The following is a 23,065-nucleotide window of genomic DNA, read 5'->3' as shown; positions in this document are numbered from 1 at the left end:
CTGGAACACCCCGTGCCGTCATCAGCTACTATCGAACTGTCTTTCTATCGAAATATGCAATGAAAATATCTAATTAGACACTGGAAGAAAAAAAAAAAGAAAAGAAAGAAAGACATTCTTCTGTTGATCAACCGGGATTTGGCACACCGAAGATCTTTGTCAACAGCACTGAAGGCTAATTTCCACCATTACTGCTTTTGAATCCAATACTGTGAACTTCCGCAGTTTTGCTTGTGGTTGGTTGCGAGTTTGGAAGAGGACGCTCGTTCAGGAGCCACTTGTGTCTGTGTTGCTCTACACGGCAACAACTACTCGACACAAACATTATTTTTCTACTCTTTTTTTTTTCCAATTCTGCATTTGAGACCATTTGCAGGTAACCTGTCAGTGAGTGTTTGAGATCAAGCAAGATATGCAAAGTCCAAAAAGGAATTTTCATAAATGCATATCTACAATTCAAGACATTGGAAAAAAAAACCCATAATGTTCAGTTCAAAAAGGAAATAAAAACCCTGATCTTTAGAAATGAAGTTAATCTCGATTCGTTAGGAATAAAGATCTTTAATAGAACCACTTAGAACTCGTGGTTTCTTCATACAAACATTTATTCAAAAGGTTTTTTCCAGCTGCTTTGGATAATTTTCCGAACATTTTTACACATAATGGGTATGTCTATATCGATGTAAATAAATGATATGTGAAATAAATTTTTGTAACGGATCAATCAGCAAAATAATTATCAGTGCATTGCATTTTGGCAATAAATGGAAACGATATTGAAATGTATACCTATGTTGTGTATTCCCTTCTTCCTGCGTCCACTGCACACATGATGGATTATGTATCATTTGTAATCATTTTACAAGACTTATAGATAAACGTGGAGTTTAATCACATAAAATCAGTCAGTGACAAAAATTAATAAGTAATCATCTCCTGTCTTCCTCTCTATCTAGCTAAGCCACTGGACACTGATTGTATAGTAGAGATACGCATCTGTTCCCGTCGTTAACTCAATGCCCCTATCGTAGTAGCCAGATTAGCGGTATGATATGTGTACAAAAATGTACAGAAATCAACCACAATGGCGCAGGCCATTGATCAGTAAGTGCTGAAGCTTGTTATCAATATGACACCTGGCAATCTAAACTCAAAAGATGAACACACGAGTGTCAACATAGAATATCAACAATGCATGGCCGTTGAAGAGTTTAATAAATCAAGAATTGGTCAGAATTATACACTCAATGAAGAGACAAAATTGGAATCCGAGTGGCGCTCAAATATTGGAGAGAAATCATTTTTATAATTGATGCCGAGTCATTGTTGAGGCGGCTTGTTCCACGACAGCAAACATGTTTAGAAGTGTGTGTTTTTGCCTTTTTTGTGTGAATGTGTCATAAGTATGGAAGTTAAAAGTTATTGTTTTCACTTGTACCCAGAACACCTTAAATTCCATCGCCACGTCATACCACAGCACGTGATATATCTAACAGTACATATTATATTTGAACCATAGGAAATATCATTTTTTCACTACGTACGACAAACCAAAGCTTACGGCAGCCAGGGTGGATTTAGTTGTTGAATCACTGACTGATCCAATCGGATATCCAATCATGTACATGCTGATACTCCCGTCACCAGGGTAACAGGTGGTTTTGGATGAATTATTTTTAGCTCATATCATGGGCCCCCTCTCTTCTACTGCCTTCCAAAGCAACCCACATATAAAGAGATACACACAGATACAGCTCATACAGTTGATATAGGAAATACATGACAGAGATGATTTTCACGGTCTTTTCACTTCTTCACGAGACTATGTAGACTGAGGAATAGTATGGGCAACAGAGGAGTACAGTTAAGTTGAAGTCCACACATCTACATGTCAGAACATTCTTCTCTTTGATACCTAGTATAAGCCTTTTATCTAACACATGTAATGTCTTATTAAAAAAATCTATCTCTACTTATCTGTTCATCAATATCTCATACATATACATTTACGCAAGCATGAATCTGTATGTTATATGTTTATGCACTCAATTGATGACTTATTAAGGATTTTCGGGCTATTCGTGCGTTTTGTAAAGATAAACTTTCTATATACCTCGTAAATGATTACACACACAAGATGAAGCTTAATTATTAAGTTGTATACTGTCATTGCTAAATGTTCTGCTTTGTGGCTTTATGGTTTGCCCACAACTGAATATTTCAAATTTTTGGGATTTAAAATAATTGTATCACACAAATTCTTAATGAAATATAAAATCTTCGATCATTTTATTTTATTCCAAATGAAATAGTTCCTCGACTTTGACCGGCAGAAACCAAAGTATAATTAGGGAAACATTGTTTTTAACATGATTTTACAATAGTTATAAAAAAAAATCACTATATTGTGCGTTAGATATGTCTAAGGGCAATGCAGTCGTAGTAACCTCACAAACAGTGCTCGTGTTGAGTTTCTAAAGTTTACGGGATGTTGTACCGATGGACAAGGAAATCCAGTTTTCCAGGTCTAATTACAGTTCATTTAGGTATCGACATAACCAGGCGAATCACCTTTGCACATTTTGAAACTGCACCATCAACAGGAACACAAAGTAAAACGGTATATCACACACGAATAATCGGTATAATATACATGCAATGTGACGTGTGAAACCTGGGAGGTGTTGAAACAGTGAAAGAACTCAAACACATGAGATTCTTCAGCAGAGTAAAATAATCATAAAAATCATCTTTCACGTCTTTCCGAGAAATAACCATAGAAAGTTGTAGCACGCCATCTTGAGTCGTCGATAGGCGACAAAGACAGGCACGATCTTGTGGAAGCTGCGACGAGCGAAGGAGGCAGATAATTAGTTAATTCCTAGCCAACAAAATGCATCTTCCGCCCGCTCGCGGCCTCACACTGGATGTCGACTGACAAAAACAGAGCACCGTCGAATAAAGCATCTCCGTAACTCCGAAAAAGAAAGATAGCTCCCCAATCGAGGCGAGAGAAGCTTAATTACCGAGGGAAAAGTTTAGTTCCACAGGGAATAGGGGAGCAGTGCACAAACTGTTTGACTTGCCATCCTCTCCGGTCGAACTTTGATTGACATTCTCCCAATCTTCAGGCGTGTCTGTCAACTTTCAGTGATTTACCTCATCAATGCCTTCTGAAAAAATTATCAATTTGTTCATCCTGGTTCTCAAATCAAAATATTTTGATATCATACACATACTACACTTTTAATCTTCTCTAAGTTTCGCAATGCGCTGGTGACAAACCAGAAGATGCAATAGAGACGAGGACGCTATATCAGAGGACCTTTACACACACAAGGTCAAAATCAGCTTTCGAATTAAAAAAAAAGATCTCATCATCGCCAAATTCTTTTCTTTAGTGAAAAATTGGGTTAAAAAAAAATAGTCCGTTGCTCAAACGTCTGAAGACGATCAAAAGAGTTCTGAACTATACAGCGACTGTCTCCTACCAGCATGAGGAACATTTTGCTATGCACCATTCTCCTGGCGACAGTGGTTGCGGTCTTCTGCCAGGGAACATCTCTAAGCCCTTACCCCTCTCAAGGTTGTAAGCCAGGATGGACCAACTTCGGCAAGTTCTGCTACAGGTACGTGTCGTTGTAGCACCTTAGGTGATATTTGTTATTTCGAAGGGTCGTTAAATCGGAAAATAGAATGTGGTTCGTTATTTCGAAACGCTCAAAATTCCCTATGCCTAGATGTTCGTTGATTCGAAGATGAAATGGGGCTCTTTGATCCAAACATTTGTGGCGCTTTTTTTTTTAAAGGTTTGTTAATCCAAAAATGAAATGAGATTTGCTACTCCGAAGGCTCGTTAATCCAAAAATGAAATAAAGTTCATTACTCAGAAGGTTCGATCTTTCATCCGGAAATGAAAACAAGTAGCGTGGTACCAATCCTTCGGAGTAACGAACCTTATTTCGTTTTCAGATTAACGAGCCTTCGGAATAACGAACCTTATTTGATTTTTGACGTATTAAACGAACCTTTGGAATAACAAACTGTGTACATATAACAAGAATTTCACGCCGCCATAGATCAAAAGACTGAAGACAGGTAGAAGACAAATCACTGGTTCTTATGCTGGCACTATCAAAGATTCGAGATCTAGACAATGCCATCTATTTTTTCCAATCCACCAATGTCCAAGAAGTGCAAGAAGATTGGTACCGGGCGATGATGACGGTTTACTTGTTTGTTTGTTTGCTTGCTTGCTTGCTTGCTTGTCTCAGAACCATGATAACGAAGAGCGGTAACCCAGTGTAGATAAAGCTAGTAAGTATAATGTTGGTGACATTACCGTATTACCATTACCATGAGTTCTGGCCTTGGAACTATGAAACAGGATTAAATGAATGTACGTCGTTATGTAAATTAAGCATAAAACTGGATAAGACTGAGATAGGAGTGAACACTAAAATTCCTAAATTTGTGAATTACGATGTCAGAGTGCAGTATTGGTCTTGGACGTGTTTGTTTTGTTTGGGTTTTTATATTGTTTTTTTCAACCTTGTAAAATCCAAACATGTTATTGTTGTTTAGATAACAAGCATCTTTATAGTGATGGTGCTCCGTTATAAACGCCATAGGTGTTTTAAGACAAGATGAACTTCAGATTGGTTCAGGGTTGACGGTGAACTATTCCCAAGAACATGTCTTCAACAATACTTAAAAAAAGGAATAATTTCCCTGATGTATGTAAAATTCCCCCCCCCCCCCACAATGATATCACTTTGGCTAATTGTGCTTTGTTTGCGTGAGTGTACATAATTATCTTTAAGGGACTTCAGCTCGGCTCATTTGTAGTCGGCTTATGTCCTCGGAGACATTCGGAGTAGGCTATATGAGCAAGAATAGGCCTATAATCAAATCTCCTGGCGTCTACCAGCCTGCAGGTATATTTGATTATGAAGGGCTTGCAACAGCTCCGGCAAATTAAAGTCAATTAAAGTATCTGTGGTTCTTCAACAAGGCTGACCAATTTAAGTCAACGGTGACCTCATGAGATGTAGTCTAGCAAGAGGAATAAAATTGTAGTTAAAAGTGACTTGCACGTTTTACCTACTGCCTGTTGAATACGAAATAGTGACAAATAACGGGAATACATTATGTAGAACAATCCCCGAAACAAGACAATCTCTAAACGACACGGAGGAATATGCCACATTTACTGTTATCAGATCATGAGTAATGAAAAACAAACAAACAAACAAAAAACATGAACATAATTCTCATAAATGAAGACAGCTAACATGTCCGAGTGAGGAAAAACACAGAGAAACAATTCTGTCATAAGATTCAGTTTGGATTTTCTTATCCAAGAACAAGATTGATCAATGCTATTCCTATACCTCATGTTGTATCATTACGTAAACTTTACTTTTGATTTTGAAAGTTGTCTTGAGGAAAAAAAAAAACCCCAACATAACAGGGGAGTAACAACATGACCTATATGCTCAGGGAGGTGAGACGAAACCACCTCCCTGCCCATATACTATTACCTTTTTTTTTTTTTAGTTTGTGTGTCAAAGTTTCTTTGCCCTTATTCTTGTGGTACGCAAGTGGCGTCAAAGTCTGCAAACATCTAACCCTATTTGAAACGAGCATTGAGCTATGTGATGAGAAAGGAAGTTAAGATTATCCGTTTTCTGTTTGTCCCTCTCCCCTGTTGCAGAAAATGTTTTATGTAGAGTTATAATTTATCATCATTATTATCATTAATAATAATAATAATAATAATAATAATAATAATAATAATAATAACAATAATAATGTTATTATTATTATTATTATTATTATTATTATTATTATTATTATCATCATTATTATTATTATATTCCTTGCTAGATATTAGAACTGCCGCAGATATGAGTAAAGAGTACGTGTTTTGATGTATACAGGTCAACAAACACTGTGCTTATCTGGACCCCATTTCATAAAAAAAAATGCTATGATAGCAACACTTGCTATAATGGCAGTTGTCATGGTAACGACAAGAATCCATCTTCCTGATTGACTATTGCCACGGGAAGTTGCTATTCTAGAGGAGTTGCTATTCTCACATCTTTTATGAAACGGCGCCCAAGTCAGTCTTTCCATTCAGGAAAGATAGTAGGGAGGGAAAGAGAAAAAAATCATCAATCCATACCGAACACCCTCATATTAAGGATATACACCAACCCAAAGTTTTTCTCTGGTATGTCAAAGGAAGGGTAACATCACTAGATTTCCTACTTCGCAAGTTATCACAAATTATCACATCATATCTTGGATAATCACTAGATGTTATCTATAAACAATATCTTTGCAGACATCACGATAACATTCTTAAATCGACATAACAAGTTAACACAACCGCGATTGTTACATGGTGTCCCTGGCAGGAATACAAGATAAAATTGGAACTCCTCGAGAAGTAGAATTTTCTTGAATTGGACATAATCCCAATTTTTAGCAGAGATTGCTCGTGAATCAGATGAACGGCGAGTGTGCAATAGATTAATGGCATTGGACAGTGCGCCCATTCCGCCAGAGGTTTTCTTACGTGTGTGTTCGTTATTCCGAAGGTTCGTAAATCCGAAAATGAAATAAGGTTCGTCATTACGAAACACACAAATTCCGTATACCCAGATGTTCGTTAATCCGAAAGCGAAAAGGGTTCCTTAATCCGAGCATTTGCGGCGTTATTCCGAAGGTTCGTTATTCCGAATCCGAAGGTTTATTAGTCCGCTCGTTAGAGCGTACAAGCGAACCTTCGGATTTACGAACCTTATTTCGTTTTCGGATTAACGGTCCTTCGGAATAACAAACCTTTCATTCATTTTCGGATTAACGAACTTTTGAATTGCAAACCATATTCCACTTTCTGATAAACAAATCTTCGGAATAACAAACCTTACTAGTACTTTATTTTCGGAATTACGAGCCTTTGGAATAACAAGCCTTCTAATCAACGATCTTTTGGAATAACGAACTGTAAGTGTTTTTGATGCTACAGCACCCCCCCCCCCCAAAAAAAAGAATAAGAAATCTTGTATTATTTCTTACTTTGTAGACATGCACATTGTAGGATGCAGTTTTTGAATAACGACTATGCAGTCCCCAGTGACAGGCCGTAATTAAGGCTCTGGAGTGAAATGGTATTTGGAGTTTTGAAACAACAATACGGCATCTATGATAATAATTACATCGCTCCTCTTAAATTATCCTTAGTAGCCAATATGCAATCTTGTTGCCAAAATTGTTGCCTACGTCGGTAGTGTTGCCTAGTTGTTGCCAACGATCATGACAGAGTTTAGATGGACATTTTTTTTTCCCACAGACGGGATTTTTTTTTTCCCACAGACGGATATCAGTCTTTATAGTGCATCGAAACTTTCCCTGTTTATCGTTTCGAATTGATCCCCATTTTCCGTGACGCATCACATGGGATCCAATCTGATAAAAAGGGATTTCCCATTTAACTTCTGTCCGCATTGGAGGCACTCCAAGAATATAACTCCGTTTCGGGATGTTTTTAGCAGATTTTAATCATATCGTGTACGTGACCCATTTCATACAACAAACCTCGCGTCACGCAGACGTACAGTAAGTTGCACTCTGTGTTTCAGTTGGCATCGACTGACAGAGTTAAATTAAACAAATAGAATTGCAAGAATTTCATTAAAAGTCGGAAACGATAAGGAAAAGAAAATCATTTCGTTTTTAGGGTTTCGTGTGTTTTGTTTTCGTGAAACAGTTATATTGGTACAATCATAGATAGATGACGTCACTGAGGCATTTAACCTGAACACAATACATGTCCACTAATATCCCATTCTGAAATCAAGTAAAAAAAAAAAACACATTGCATCCTTCGTGACAAGTTGCTGTAGCAGAGTATATTTGGCGCGATACAAGTTAGATATGTAGTAGTCATTATTGTTGTTATTATTATTATTATTATTATTATTATTATTATTATTATCATCATCATCATTATTATCAGTAGTAGTAGTAGTAGTAGGAGAAGTAGTAGTATTATTAATATTATTATTAATGTGATAACTGCTAATGATTTCTTAATGGGAAGGGGCTTGTGTCAATAAATCAATCATCTACTTTTAAAATATAACTTTTCTTCAGTGTGTTTCCTTTCAATATCTAATTTAAAAAGTCGCTCATAGAGGTTCTACTGTTTTCTTAAAAACATCAAAAACTTTCAAACTATCCAATCTTTCATGATTATGATACATCCTATTTGTATGAAACGTCTGTCACTGTGTTCATTGCTCTATCAATTGAAGTCACATCAAATGTGGAATGGCGTTGCGCTTTACACCAGAGCAAAAATAACATTCAGTCGGAAGATAATTATAATGGACAAAGAGGATCATATTTTGTAAGTATTCAATCGAAGGCAAGTGGATTATGATCCGACTTCGGTCGGTGCTTGTGCCTCTGTGAAAGCTGAAAAACAACAACACACGACAACAAATGGACACGCTCTTCTCACGAAGTCTACACTTATCCTTGTACCATGTATTTATATCCTCTGGTATGACGATTTTATTATAATCAAATGATGAAATAGCAATTACTTTTCCCCCTTTCTGAAATTGTCTATTTTTTATCTCTGTTCTCGTCTCTATCTTAAGGTTGTGCACCTGTTTGGCCCAATTCTAGGAACTGGTTTTGTTTATTGTGCATGCGAAATAAAATAAAATCTACATTGGCTTGTATTTCATTCATTCATTGACTCATTCATATAATGAGTGTATACCATGCGCGCGCACAAAAACTCATTAATAGTCAAACACGATTAACACTATCTGTGCAAATATACCCGCCTAAATAATTCAATCAACAGCAATCAAGGTGCAATGTTGCCATGGGAACATAATTGCGGAACGTAAGAATAGACTATGAATCACATCCTCTTTAGTTTCCTTGATGTGTGACTGTGAAACGTTTTTGCCGGCACATTGTCAGTTTTCGTAAACCAGGGATATAACAGATATGACGTACAGCTACTTCCTTTACCAGAACATGAACATTTAAAGGCACACACACTCACACAGGTACACATAAAAACATACGATATCGATGCCCATAAACATGTGAAATAATATATTTTCAATCCTAAGTGTGTAAGCTTGCAGTGACTGTACAGGGCCGGCGGAGCGTTTTCAAAAGTGTGTGTGTGTGTGGGGGGGGGGGGGGGGAGGGGCACTCCCGGGTTTCATGAGCTAACAAGATAAAAAAAAAAAAGAGTCTTCAACGTTTACCGCGCTCTCACTTCAATATCTCTATTTCTTTTTAGTGCTATACTTACGTACTTCCGGGTTAAAAAAAAGATGGGGGAGGGCCAAAGTGATGACACCTTTTGTATTCCTTTGTATATATGGCGCACAAAAATTGGGGGGGGGGGGCGAGCCCCCCTGCCCCCCCCCCCCCCCGGTTCCGCCGGCCATGCTGTAAACCAACAGGATAATACCGTGTGCGTTTATTCTCTCTAAAACTAACATCTCAGATCATCACCACACCTATGTTTTACTTATTGTCGTTGTTTGTTTGTTCATACAGATTCTTTAACAACAGAACTAATTGGTTGGAAGCTCAGACGCAGTGCAAGAGTTATAGCGCCGTCGACGGCATCACACCGCCAGGCTACTTGATGACAGCGAAAGATATCCAACATAACCGATTCCAGCACAACTGGCTATTGTACACCGGAGGGGCACAGAATAAGGTGTGGCTGGGATTGGCAGAGAGATCTAACAACGAGTAAGTACATTGTACGACCACAAAGTTAGATAGATGGGTGCATTTTCTTCTTGATTGTTGAACTCGTGATGCCTAGTCCAGTAACACTCATGTGTTCACGTATACTCCAATAATATTCATGTGTTCACGTTCAAACTCAACATAATATATTCTGCAAGGTTTGTAATGTCTCATTTTGTAGTCCCAATCATTTAAGTCTAGGTAAAATCGATTAATCTACCATTGTGGGTAACAGTTAAAGTCAGTTTCATTCACTTGACTAGGGCTAACCTCTGAAGATATTCTTGTTGAAAATAATACTGGCGGACTGCGTTTCTCAACGAAAACCTTGTTGTCATGTACAGTATTAAGTTTATGTCTTAATCCCTTGCGATGGTTCTTTAAGAAATCATTTGAATATCTTTGTTCCAAACTGTACAGACGAATAGTCATAATAATTACAAATCTTTAGAGTTTGTCTATGTTTGACGACGTCCTGATCTGATTCATCTTTCAGCTACTACTGGGCTGATGGCACTCGCCTGGAACCCACCCACTGGAACAGGTGGAAGGTGGACCAGCCCCAGCTTAACGCCCACATCCAAGCCGTACACACTTTCGACAACATGGTGGATGATACCTGGGTGACCTCATTCTACAAGACTGAAATGACATTTATCTGCCAATACCAATATAAAGCCTAGAAAGAGTCTGTTCAGATCGAGCACGTGTACACGTCGTCATTGTAGTTGTAATTTCAACACATTTCGCGTCAGTCAATCTTTTACGTTGCAGAAACAATGTAGCTTTTACCTCAGTTAACCAAGGAGTTTCAACATAGCCCCGTTGCATAAAAGTTACCATTATGGTAACTTTGCCATCCAGTGGTAACTACCATAGCAACAATACTTAACAGCCAATCAAAACCACGAATTCCATGGAAGTTACCATTGGGTGGCAAAGTTACCATAATAGTAACTTTTATGCAACAGGCCTCAGGTTATCAATTTTAGACTTCTGTGCATTGACTTTCTCTGTTGTCAAAGTTTTGATGTCACATGATTGTGTATATGATTTGTCCCATTTTCTAATAAGTAGAAAATAATAGGGAAACAAATCAAATAAACAAGATAGCGGAGAAACGTTGAGAAAGCCGCTCACTGCAAAAACATTATCTTGGAGAAAGTTTTTTTGTGTTTTTTTTTTCCAGTTTTTAAGCTGCGTATATGCCCTAGATCTTGCTTTTAAACAAGGGGTCATTTAAAAAGACCATAATAACATTTTGGAGATTTAAGAGAAACTCTCTTCCGCTTCCGTGCCAATATGCCTGCATTCTTCATAGAGAGTGAAAATTAAAGTTTATAATATCTGGTCTAGAGCAAGAACTCTGGAATTCGGACAAGAAGCAGATAAATTATAACATTTTCTTTTCTGAAGGAATAAGAAATGTTTTCACGACTTTGATTATTGTGACCCTATCCGGATAACGTAACGACGGGATATATTTCATAGCATTATGTAACATCAAAACACTTAAGTTGTAAGAACAACTAGTTTAAATACGTATCACCATCATGAAAATCTGTTAATATTTTGAGTCGAATTATCCACATTATTTTTCTGGGAGCATTTTTTTTATGAATAGATTATTATAGAATGATTCAAAGTGTCAGTCTTTTCTTTAACGTGAATTTTGTATATTCTGTAAAACCGTAGCAATTATTAAAAACAAAGTCTTTTGAACTTTATATTGTTGCATTCCTTTTCCTCATTCACATGGCCAAAGGTTTTTTTTTTTTTTTTTTTAAGCTGAGAGTACAAATATTTATTATATCACATTTCTTTCATTCCATTGAGCAAGAACAAACAAAGCAAAAAGCAATATAGCTTAATCAAAAACAAAAAACAAAAAACAAATACAAAAGGTCCAATTCACCTACAGAATAAATCAGCTGTTCTTATTACCATTGCGACGTAATCATATACTAGTGAGGAATGGTAGGATGCCATGTTGATACGTGAAATGACGACTTCATCTGGAGGATGAAGTCACAGTGCCTCTCCCACCCAGATGATATGACAACGTACTTCAAGACCTGCTGATGATTGGGTTACATGAACGCTACCAATCTCTTTCTTTCAATCTTTTGAGTGACTCTGCGAAAGTTTGTGTACGTTATGTAGGTATGCATGTCTATGATGTGACGTACGTCGACAAAATCTAATGCACATCATCTTTTTAAGCCTCTGTAAAGAAAGACATGTATGAATATTATTTTGCGAATGGGAAACTGTTGGCAGTTTCTGGAGACGTATGGAAGACAGAATCCGTCTAAATCCTTGCAATTTCCTCATGTTATCTCTTCAGGAAGCTGCAAGCAACGATAGTCTGAAATACGGGGATCAATGATTCCTTCTAGGTTATCTTAACGCAATAGAAACGGTGGCGTAAGCAATTTCGTATGAACTAGACTTTCTGCCAATCATTAAAATGTCAAAATCACAAATTGGGGGACCATAAAACTTTACGTTCTCACTAATAAAACTTATGAGGTGACAGAGCAAGCATTTGGACGTAAGGTGCTGAAGGCTTGTACAGAACCTGTAAGTTTAACATTTTCTCGACATTAAAAATTTTTGCGTTTTGACTTTGTCTCTGTTTAATAAAATCTATGCTGTTCCTGCTTTTTCTAAAATGACAAACCGTTATAAATGGAGTGCATCCCATAGTTTTTCCCCCCCCCCCCATGGTTTAGTATTCCTGATAGAGCATCTTAATTATGCATCACGAAAAGTACTTTTCCTGATGACACAGGAGTTTACAAATGATGGCTGAAACTTATTCAAGGGTGAGTACAGCGTCATATTGCCAAAGTCTCTGTGGAGTTGCATCAGGTTATAGAAAGATGCGTAACATCGATAAAAATTGTTCATAAATCACGAGGTATAGACCTTGCTTTTACACTAATAACATTATGTAATATGGTCCTCTGAAGGATGAATAAGAATTCCACGAGAAGGATCATATAAAACTTGAAAAGCAATCTTTTTGATATCACTTTATCATCTCTGCTTCATAATTGTTTCTCATTGTAGTTTTCTTGCCCTCTTTCGCCATGTTAGAAGAATAACAAGAAATGGAAATTGTATATTTTCATCTCACTATATCCGGATTTCCTGTCGGCAACTCAGATTCCGAAGTTAATTCACTGAAGTCGTCGAATTACCAAAATAAGGTGTCACATAACCAACATCGTGTCCAGAGCGGTATCTATTGTGTGTCGATTACATATAGCACTCAGTACATCGCCGATACTCCCTGATCTCATCAAGATACCCTGACATCCGATAGGTTGAATGATTTTATCGAGGAGACAAACGATATGAACTGCTGTCATTACATGATTCTCGTAGAGAGTTCCACAACTTCTACAAACAGCACAAACACCCCTGTCCAGATAAAGGTCCTGAATTCAGCATTGTTAAACAAACAAAAGTTATGCGCTTTGCCATCAAAACTCTTCCCAAGCGACGACACAGTATTATGACTGGGTGTGTTATGATATAATCGAGATATAATCTCCATTAAAAGTGACCGCAGTGACAGAACATTCTTAATCTAACGTAAGCCTCATATGTCTTCACACAAAGCAATCTTATGAAGCACCCGCTTTGCTAACATTTCTTAATTCCGTCCGAGTTTTCGTTAGCGAGCAGTTCTTCACATTCTGCCAGGAATGTTCACTACAGTCGGTATTCCAAAAGTCTATTCGTTTTTCGAAGGTCTTTGTCTCTCAACAAACTTTTTACCTTCCTACCGACCTTGGAGTCACAAAGCCTGGTAGAAACGTTCATCTCCGACTTCCCAGTCACCTTTGATGACCTACAAAAACGCTTCCGGTTCGGCATATACCAATCTGCTTATAATAGACACCGTTGTTCTTCTATCGAATGTACAGTTTGGTGGAACTTGCACACGGTAAGATGAAGCTCCTTGCGTTGTCTGTGTTCGTGTGCGTCCTAGAGGGGACAGCCCTGGCCCAATTCTCATCGGCCTTCTGTCCCCCCGGTTGGTCCAACTTTGGTACATCCTGCTACCAGTGAGTATGAAACGACGATATTCACCTGACTCTGGTCTTTTTCTTCTCTCTCATGCACAATATAAATTTAGTCTCTTATTCTTGACTCTTACTAATGGCTAATTGTTTACCATCTAATCAAGATAAAATTGTCATTATCTATCCAACCAATGTGAGATGTTTTAAATGCTCAAACCCGAGTCATGATATATCCATATCCATGGCTAACTATATGAGGGACAGTCAAGGCTAGTCTAAGCCTATAAGTCAAAACTGATATCAAGTGCGCTGTGATTATATGAGATAGGGGTTACTCCAATTAAGTCGGATTACAAAAGAAGCTGTATGACGATCAAAAAAACTCTATGAAGATAGAAATTGTGATTCTTATATCAATAATAGAAACGGTAAGATATTATCTGTAAGGCATTGATTTCTTTGTTGTTCCTATATCTAAGGAAGATCGAGGGCCTTACGATATGAGGAAGGGGGACTTTGATAAAAGGAGTGATGTGAATTTATCTTCTTTTAACCAAATAATTGAAAATTACATCCTTTAATTGATTCCCCTGAAAAAAAAAAAAACATCGTGTAAACTTGAATACGACGGGCATGCATAATATATGTATTATATCATAGTGCAGATATTTGGAGAGTACGAGTTAAATGTCGCGACATTAACTAACCCACTGTTTACGGCGACCAGACGTGCCACGCAAACCACAAATTGGAATCACAATTTCTCACCTACAATCATGAGCGATATTGGAAGGGGGAGGGGAGTCTTTTTTAATTTGTGGATGTTAAAACTGCTGTCTTGTTTTGTTTTGTTTTGTTTTTGCTTGTTTGTTTGTTTGGGTTTTTTGTGTGTGTTTTTGTTTTTGTTTTTGTTTTTGTTTTTTGATAAGTGAACAACACAATGGAAAAGTCCTAATTTGATTCCGGCCGTGTGTTTCAGTTGGAAGAACAATATCTACTAAGATCTGTTTATTTTTGCGAGCGTGCAAGCATGTGAACTCGACATTTCAATCTCTGTGAGAAAGAGTCGGGGGAAAGAGGAGAAAGTCGATAGTGACTGAAAGAGTAGAGTTTTTATTTTTCGCACATATTATAGGTGTGCGTGTGTTTATGACTATGCCCAATGCGTTTACAGAACGAATTTTCTTATGGGGTAGAAATCTAAATTCTACCTTCACTTTTTTAGCAATTTTTCCTTGTAATAGTATCAAAAATAGAAATAAGATACGCGTGGCAAGAGTTACTAAAACAATGTTTGCATTCATTCTAAATGAGAATATACAGTCAGTGAAAGTACACGTATTGGTAGTTTGAGCAAAATGAGACGATCTGTTGGTGTGTGTCGTAATTGCTGAATAAGACAGAAGACTACAACAATCGTGATGTCCCAGTTAGTCAAACTATTAAAAAAAGAAATGTAGCGAAAATTCATTTTCATTCTTCTTGCATGATAAAAGAGCACTTGACCTAGGAAGGAACGTGTACGTTTCATTAAACAGTACATGAAATAAATATTGTCAAATTTTCTTTATATTTTCTTTGCATCGTTGTCAGATTGTAATATGGTCGGTCACATTATACTATATACTGTGTCACAGTGAGTGGCAACATTTCTAAGGTAATTTATGAAAATTTACTTTTATGTCGTAAGTTTACCTGGGGCCATCTTCCCAATCCGATGAGGACTGTCCCCTGCATTTCCAGTTATTTTTCTTTTCTTCTTCAAACTTTGTTCAGAGTGTTTCCTTTATTGATGTTCCTTCAATTTGACATTTCATTATGTCTCTATACATTTTCCTATGGTGGTACAATACATTGATGCATAGAAATAATTTAACAATTCGTCAGGTGAGAATGAGAAGGGCAGTAAGTTGCTACAACCCATAGTGTTCAGGACAACTTTTCAATTGAATTCAATTTAAATGAATTTATTAGGAATTTTCTGCATTCTGCATTCTCAACCAAGGAATTACGCCGACACTTTGTTAAATTTTTGTATACTGTATTAAAAATGGAATGCTGGAATAAAACTGAACTGAACTGAACTGAACCGAACATTTAAAACTACTATAGTTTTCTAATCCAGCAATGGCGGCACCGAAACTAGCTACTGTAGTATTGAAAGGATTATCTTATTTTCCATGAACTTCATTTGATTTGTTTTACTAATACCTCGGTGACGCTACATTCACTTCACCCACATAAATATTCGGAGTTAATTTCTCTTTAAAAATGGATGGAAGCATCTTCTTGGTTACTTGTTCCATATGCCTCCTGGTTTTTAATGATTAATGTTTGATGCTAGACAACGAAATTTACCTTTCATTTGGGGATCATCATGGGAAACAGTGCGGTCTGACTGTAGACTACCATTGACGTAGAACATTGTGACATGCGCACTATCTGAGCTAAGGGTAGATTGTGTCATGTGCAGGCCATTTTTTTTTTTTATATCTCATTTATACTATGGAGCTACTACAGAGTCCATGTTTATACTTTGCTGAAACGATGCATATTGCCGATTTCCTGTCATATTGGTTACATTTGGAAGTTTTACAAGTGCTAGCGAGAGTACGAGACAGTTCGTCGCCTTCTCGCCTTTTTTTTTTTTTTTTTTTTTTTTTTGGTCCTAGAGGCAAGACAAGATTTTGAGATCTCGTCTTCCTGCCATCTCGGACCCGAGAAGTCGAGAAGACAAGATATCACAAATTCGCCCTCTCTCTTTCTCGGAGTCCAAGCGCCAAGAGGTCTATAGAAGACAAGATTTCATATCCCCACTTTCTCGCCCTATCCAACCCGAAAAGGTCGAGGAGGCGAGGGACTATCCTATCTTCTCGGTATTATTTAGAAGCTTCCCTAGTAACATGACCTCACTAGTAGCTGCTGTGATTATCAGAGATTTGTGTGGGTGTTTTTTTTTTTTTGTTTTGTTTTTTTAAACAAAACCTCCCAACTGAGTGAGTCAACCTCTTTGATTCGATTAGCAAATCGACGTAATCTTACCTTGAAAAGCTTGAAATATGCCATACTTGTGACTAATTATGTTCGTCCTTTCCAAAAGGGGAACGGCACCTATAGCACGGAAAGATGAAAGAGCAAAACAAAAAGTCGTGGAAGTACGTAACATCGAAAACTCATAGCAACCACCTGAACTAATTTGAAAACAAGTCCGTTAATTAGATAGTTCGCCAACGCCCATGTGTATGACGAGAATCGGGATGTTTGCGTGAGAGTTTGAGTGTGTGTGTGTGTGTGTGTGTGCGTGTGCGTCTGTCTGTCTGTAAGGAGTGGGGTTGGGGGAGGGGTGGAAGAAGGGGAATTAGAACGATACCGTTTCAAAGTCTTTGCAGGAATTAAGGGTTTCATGCAACTTTCAAAACAATTTTTGTATGTACATAGCCGGATAAATTGGTGGTTGCCATTATTAAAAAAAAAAAAAAAAAAAAAAATCAGCGGTATCATTATCAGTGTATTTCAAAATAACAAAGTACACTTTCTAAACGTTGATTTTTACGGTGAACACACTGCTAATCAGTGAGAATTGGTTAAATCTATGGTGGCAATTTGTGGTGCTCCGTCGCCTTGCTGAGCTTACAAAATATATAAACGTTTATATACTTTGGTTATGAAACTGAAAGGTGTAGATGTGTCTGTGAAAAAAAAAAATCGTTAAAAGAACAACAACATGCATTTCCGAAACTGATTAAATCTTTTTGGGGCATGTGAGTGTTGTGAGCGTACGTACATGTATATTTGTGCGCGCGTGCCTGCGCGTGCATAAAACGGGAGTGTGACTAAAACCATTGTTCAGGGCCCTGTTCTATGAAGAGTTATAATTGATTATAGGTGATTTCAATCATAAGTCTATGGCAGACTGTGTGTTAAAGGAAACTTAAAATCGATTATATCTTTTGATTAAACGGGACTCTGGATAATTTTGTGCGTTAGGTAGGACCCTACAGACGGTTTTGAGCAAATAAGAATTTTATGGCTTTGACAACCTAAAGATAACTTACGGCGAGTACTCGTGAACGCAATATAAGAGCAGTGCGTGCAATGATCAAAAAGAACTAAAAAAAAAAAGTATATGAAAAAAAAAAAACAGGAGAAAACGATGATCCTGAAATGAGTAATTCAACCTTGACTGCTTTCACCTGATTCTCAACGGGAACTCTGGCGTTTCCTGCCCAGACACTTCTTCTCCACATCTTGGGTTCAGCCACATGCTGGCAGGATTTGATTTGAGTATGACTGGGAAAGAGGTTGTTGATTGGTTATGGAGTTGAAAAAAAAAAAAAAAAACACCCCAAACCAGCCATACTTTTTTGACACGTTTGGTGGGATTTACATTGTTAAAATTCATGTTCAAGAAGTTAAAATTCATGTGTAAGAAGTCAAAAAGTTGAGTGATGCTCTGAGCCCTAAAGCAGGAAGTATGATTCAATGGACTGATAGATTTATTCACTTTGATTTTATCACACACACACACACACACACACACTTGATTTCATCACACACAGTGTTCAAGTCCTTGATTTATCGTTTCCAAGTACATACCCTTTCCTTTTTCGAAGGTCTGTTTTTAAACGAATCTAAACTCGTGGATAAACGTGATTTTTAAATGATCCTCCAAATCTTCAAAGTGATTTCATATTATTGGGATATTGACCTTTGGTATCTAATCAAAACACATACACACACACACAAAAAAAAAATGTTTAAACATGAATTGACCTTGACGGCCTCTATTTGCGTGACATCAGGAATTACTACCCCACGTCTTTTAAGCATGTTAAAGTGAAATACTTGACAGATTATGAGGGGTACGGATTGAAACGTAAGACGGCCGATCGTAATTAGGTACTTTACAGCACGAATTTCTCGTCATATCTATCAGGTTTTACCCCACTATATGGAGCATCATTCTGCCCTTTCGATCTCTAATGCGTGCGTTGTACAAAGAACCGCCTCTCCCCCTCACAAGGCTCGGCTAACCCAGGCACAGAGGGAAAAGGTTACCGAGCTCCCTGCTTCCAAATATAGCTGCACCTTCAGGATGGCTGACGTCAGGGGGTAGTTCCGCTGAGGGTCTCTCGGTTCCCCTTACCGGACGTAGGATCAGGCGGGGTAAAGGGTACAGGCAGAGGGTAGGGCTTACAGGGCCTTCACTTCACTCCTTGTGTGTATTGGGAAGACGCAGGTTTTTCATCAAAACCGAACTGCTGAAGTGACTCATTAAGAAAGGCTGTTCAAATCGTCTCCGGCGAATTCGGTTTAGCCCTGACGAAATACGTGCAATTCATTAACTTTAAACCTGTCTTTCTTGTCTGGTGCAAAATCCCGATTGCACAAAAGCAATTAATACACCTAGCCTTGGCTGGCAGCTGCAGTTTAGTGATGTTCAGTAAAGCAAATAGTTCCATTCTGAGTTGAAGTGGAAAAATTGTACACACTCACACACGTGCGCGCAGTGTTTCTCCATGGTATTTAGTCATTTCTATTCAAATGATATAAGGATAATTCTGTACAAAATAACAAAATATTCGCGTTATTTGGACACACAAACATACACACACATAATAAATATGAACGCACAAATATTATAAAGGATGCAGAAGAATGTTCTTTCTGGCGAATCAGCAAAACTAAGTACCAGTAACACAGTACCAGTTGTGATGACCAGACGTAAGTTCTCAGACTACCTCTGAAGTCTGACCTACGTCAAAATGTTGATGTTAGCCAATACATGTATATGTTACCTGGACGACCATGTACATTGGAACACTTTGCATTAGTCATTCGTATCATCCGTTTAGTTTTTTAGACATAAACAGAAGGAAAGCTACAATCGATGGCACACCTGGTTCTTAGAGTAATCGGATGTCGAGAAGTTTGTGTCGCTCATATCGAAAGGTTACGGTAAAGGATTTCTAAGTAACAACACACCATCCAGAACAACAACACATTTCTAAACCAGCTGTGTACTTTCCATGGCGTCCTGACCAAGACAATAGGCGTAATGGCTCAGTACGTCTTTTACCGACTTTCGCCGATTTCCTGCCTCTTATGAGATTGATATCAGGAAAATCTCTCTTGTGGAGGTTATACGGAATTGATTCTTCTTCCTCAATATTGTGTACGCTGGAATGACTTCTGTTGCAATTTTTGGTCGTTTTCAGTTCACAGCTATTTTGTGTTATCACATGCAGTCCACTGATTATCATCGTCCTGTCTTTACTTCCCTCTGCCAATCCACAACATGCATGTTGGTAATGATGGTAGATGAAATAAAGCGACACCTACATTTTGAGATGGGTAAAACCCCTTCCTTTTCACACGTGCATTGTAAGCATTTAAGAATGGCGTTTACATAAACTGGGCTTTCTATATAAACTTAATAAAATATCTTCATCCGACCAAAATATTCCTTACAGTGTATAAGCGGTTTATTGTGTTACTTTCCTACAAAGATCGTTTCTTTTTCCAATACTCCGTCTCGTAGCCTACTTGCATAATTTTAATGAGAAAGACATCACTAACACTATCACAACTATCAATCAACATCTTAATTATCAAAACATAAATTACTTAACCAGTTATCATAACATTAATGTGGATGTGAAATGGAACAGCCCATAAACATTTTCATGCGCTACCATAGTCAATGTCGTAACAAATCTAAACATATTTTTCGATGTCCATCCGTAGGTTTCATGCCCCTCGCAAGACCTGGATGAACGCGCATCGCAGCTGCATGCAGACCCGAGTCAACGGTCCCGACGGAAACCTCACCGTTGCCGACTTGGTGTCCATAGAGTCACCCGCAGAAGACCGCTACCTCTACAATTGGCTCTATAACACTGGGGCCTCGCAGAACAAAGTCTGGACCGGGCTGGTCGAGCGGGTGCAGAATTTGTAAGTTTTGTTAATTTTCATACATCTCAGAAGGTACATAATTTTTCTGTATCACAAAGAAAGCTAGCCATGTAATCAGTGGCATATCTTTATAGATATGTGCTATGAGTTTGTTTGGTGATAGTCAAGCTTGTAAGCATTTTGACTCATTATGTTGATGACTTCAAACTTGCCAGGGATGTGGAAATTTTTCGGTCCATCACCTTGATTATAAGCATAAATATAAGCATTTTTTTTTCTCTTCGAAGGTATGAGTGGATTGACAGCACCCCTGTGCTCTACACAAACTGGAAAGTTGACCAACCCCAGCGAAATTGGCACCGTCAGGCAGCCTACCTCTTCGACAACCGCCCTCTCCAGACCTGGGTATCGGGCAACTGGCGAACGCAGATGTCTTACATCTGCGAGCTCCGCTTTGGTCCTCCTGTCGGCTTTGTGACGACCACCCAATCACCCACCACCCTTCGGCCTTCTTTCCGACAAACCCGGCCTCCTCGACGTCCGAATCCCCCTGGTCGCCCGATTCCCCCTGGTCGCCCGAATACCCCTGGTCGCCCGAATACCCCTGGTCGCCCGAATACCCCTGGTCGCCCGAATACCCCTGGTCGCCGGCCTGTACGCCCAAACCAGCCCTTCAACCCAACCCAACCCATGTACCCAAACCAACCCATGTACCCAAACCAACCCATGAATCCAAACCAACCCATCAACCCAAACCGACCTGTCAACCCGAACCAACCCATTAACCCAAACCGACCCATCAATCCAAACCAACCTCCTCGCCGTGGTTAGGCACCTAGATTTTCGGGGTCGAGTGTCACATGTACAGCTGTATGTAATATTTTTGAATGATGTTTTTTTTTATCACACCCATTTTTGGCAAAGCAATGTACAGAAATGTAGAGATGTGTCATGCATTGTGCAGTTGAACCCTGGCTCTGTAGTGCGCTGTGATTTTCAGATGGAATGAAATAGCCCTCATATATATTGCTTCTCCATTCCCCCTTTTTGGGGAGGGGGAGGGGGTATTGATTTGTACTATCAGAATAGCTCATTAATCATTGACTTTCCAGGACGTCAGATAGTTTTGAGATTGAGTGTAGCAGTAAGATGTATACCCGAAAAGTGTCTACCAGAATTCCTGGTCTCAATCGACTCATCAAGAAAGTATTTTGTTGATGAAGTCATTAAAAAAAAAGAAGCTATATAACACTTTTTCTGGGATAAATATTCATCCATGAATTCCGTGTTGGATTTCTTGAGACTTAAGAAGACGAATAAAGCACTTCACTTCATGTACAATGTAACACGTTCAAACTATATAAAATGATGAGAGTAGCAGCAGATTAAACAAAATTTTGCTAACAAAATCCCCAACAGAGATTCAAGCCACGATCATTAACGAGAGAAAGAAAGAGGAGAGAGGAGTTAATTTGTGTGCATACACTCACAAATATATACATAAGACACGCACACACCCACACACAAACACAATGAGGATACTTTTCCACGTGTTGGTTTCAGTGAACAAAAGGTAAAGGTAGCGATTCCATCCATTGCTTTTTGGCACTAGTAGTGCATTTTCTTTTCTTTTCATCTTTTTTTTTATATGTTTATTACCATGTGTATGTTTATATAATATATATATATATATATATATATATATATATATATATATAAATATATAAACAAAGAGAGGGAGAGTTTTCACTATATATATATATATATATATATATATATATATATATATATATATATATATATATATATATGTGTGTGTGTGTGTGTGTGTGTGTGTGTGTGTGTGTGCGTGCGTGTGTTTGCAATATTTGAGCAATTATACATAAAAACAAGAATAACATTGTTTTTCTGCCCGAGCCGATGGCTGTTTACTTTTATTACAAATACATTGTTATGTGATCATAATCATAACAGAAGAAGCAGGAGAAACTTCAGAATGGTTACACCTGAAACACGATGCAGCCATACGTCTCATGTATCTGTCCGGTCATCTGCTTTACAAAACAATCCTTAAAACAAAATGACCCCAAAAAACAACAACAACAACAACAAACAAATAGAATATAAACGATTTTGTTTTACATCAATAGTGAAATGTTTCAATCATGCATTGGCTTTAGTTAATTGTCATGATCTACACTAACTGTTAGGCCTATCGTTCGACTACAACGAGTACAGAAGGATGTACCCACAACCAGTTTATTGACATAAAGGCAAAGCCCGAGTGTGTCGATTCTTCCCATTGA

At 38.1% G+C, this 23,065-nt stretch overlaps 2 protein-coding genes across 2 annotated transcripts; both read left to right on the top strand.

The window, feature by feature from the left end:
* The first annotated feature begins 3,495 nt into the window (after window positions 1-3,495).
* On the top strand, window positions 3,496-10,800 carry LOC140228770 (snaclec echicetin subunit beta-like). Its single transcript, XM_072309046.1, has 3 exons — window positions 3,496-3,629; window positions 9,607-9,807; window positions 10,304-10,800. Exons 1-3 carry the CDS (start codon window positions 3,496-3,498, stop codon window positions 10,488-10,490), a joined length of 522 nt encoding a protein of 173 aa, XP_072165147.1. The 3' UTR covers window positions 10,491-10,800.
* Window positions 10,801-13,770: 2,970 nt separating this feature from the next.
* Window positions 13,771-21,664, top strand: LOC140229174 (C-type lectin 1-like). Its single transcript, XM_072309440.1, has 3 exons — window positions 13,771-13,886; window positions 20,592-20,798; window positions 21,047-21,664. Exons 1-3 carry the CDS (start codon window positions 13,771-13,773, stop codon window positions 21,588-21,590), a joined length of 867 nt encoding a protein of 288 aa, XP_072165541.1. The 3' UTR covers window positions 21,591-21,664.
* Window positions 21,665-23,065: the final 1,401 nt, after the last annotated feature.

This window comes from Diadema setosum, chromosome 5, assembly GCF_964275005.1.
Source record: "Diadema setosum chromosome 5, eeDiaSeto1, whole genome shotgun sequence".
NCBI lineage: Eukaryota > Metazoa > Echinodermata > Echinoidea > Diadematoida > Diadematidae > Diadema > Diadema setosum.
The sequence above is the reverse complement of the archived record's forward strand: the minus strand, read 5'-3'. Positions and strand labels throughout refer to the sequence as shown.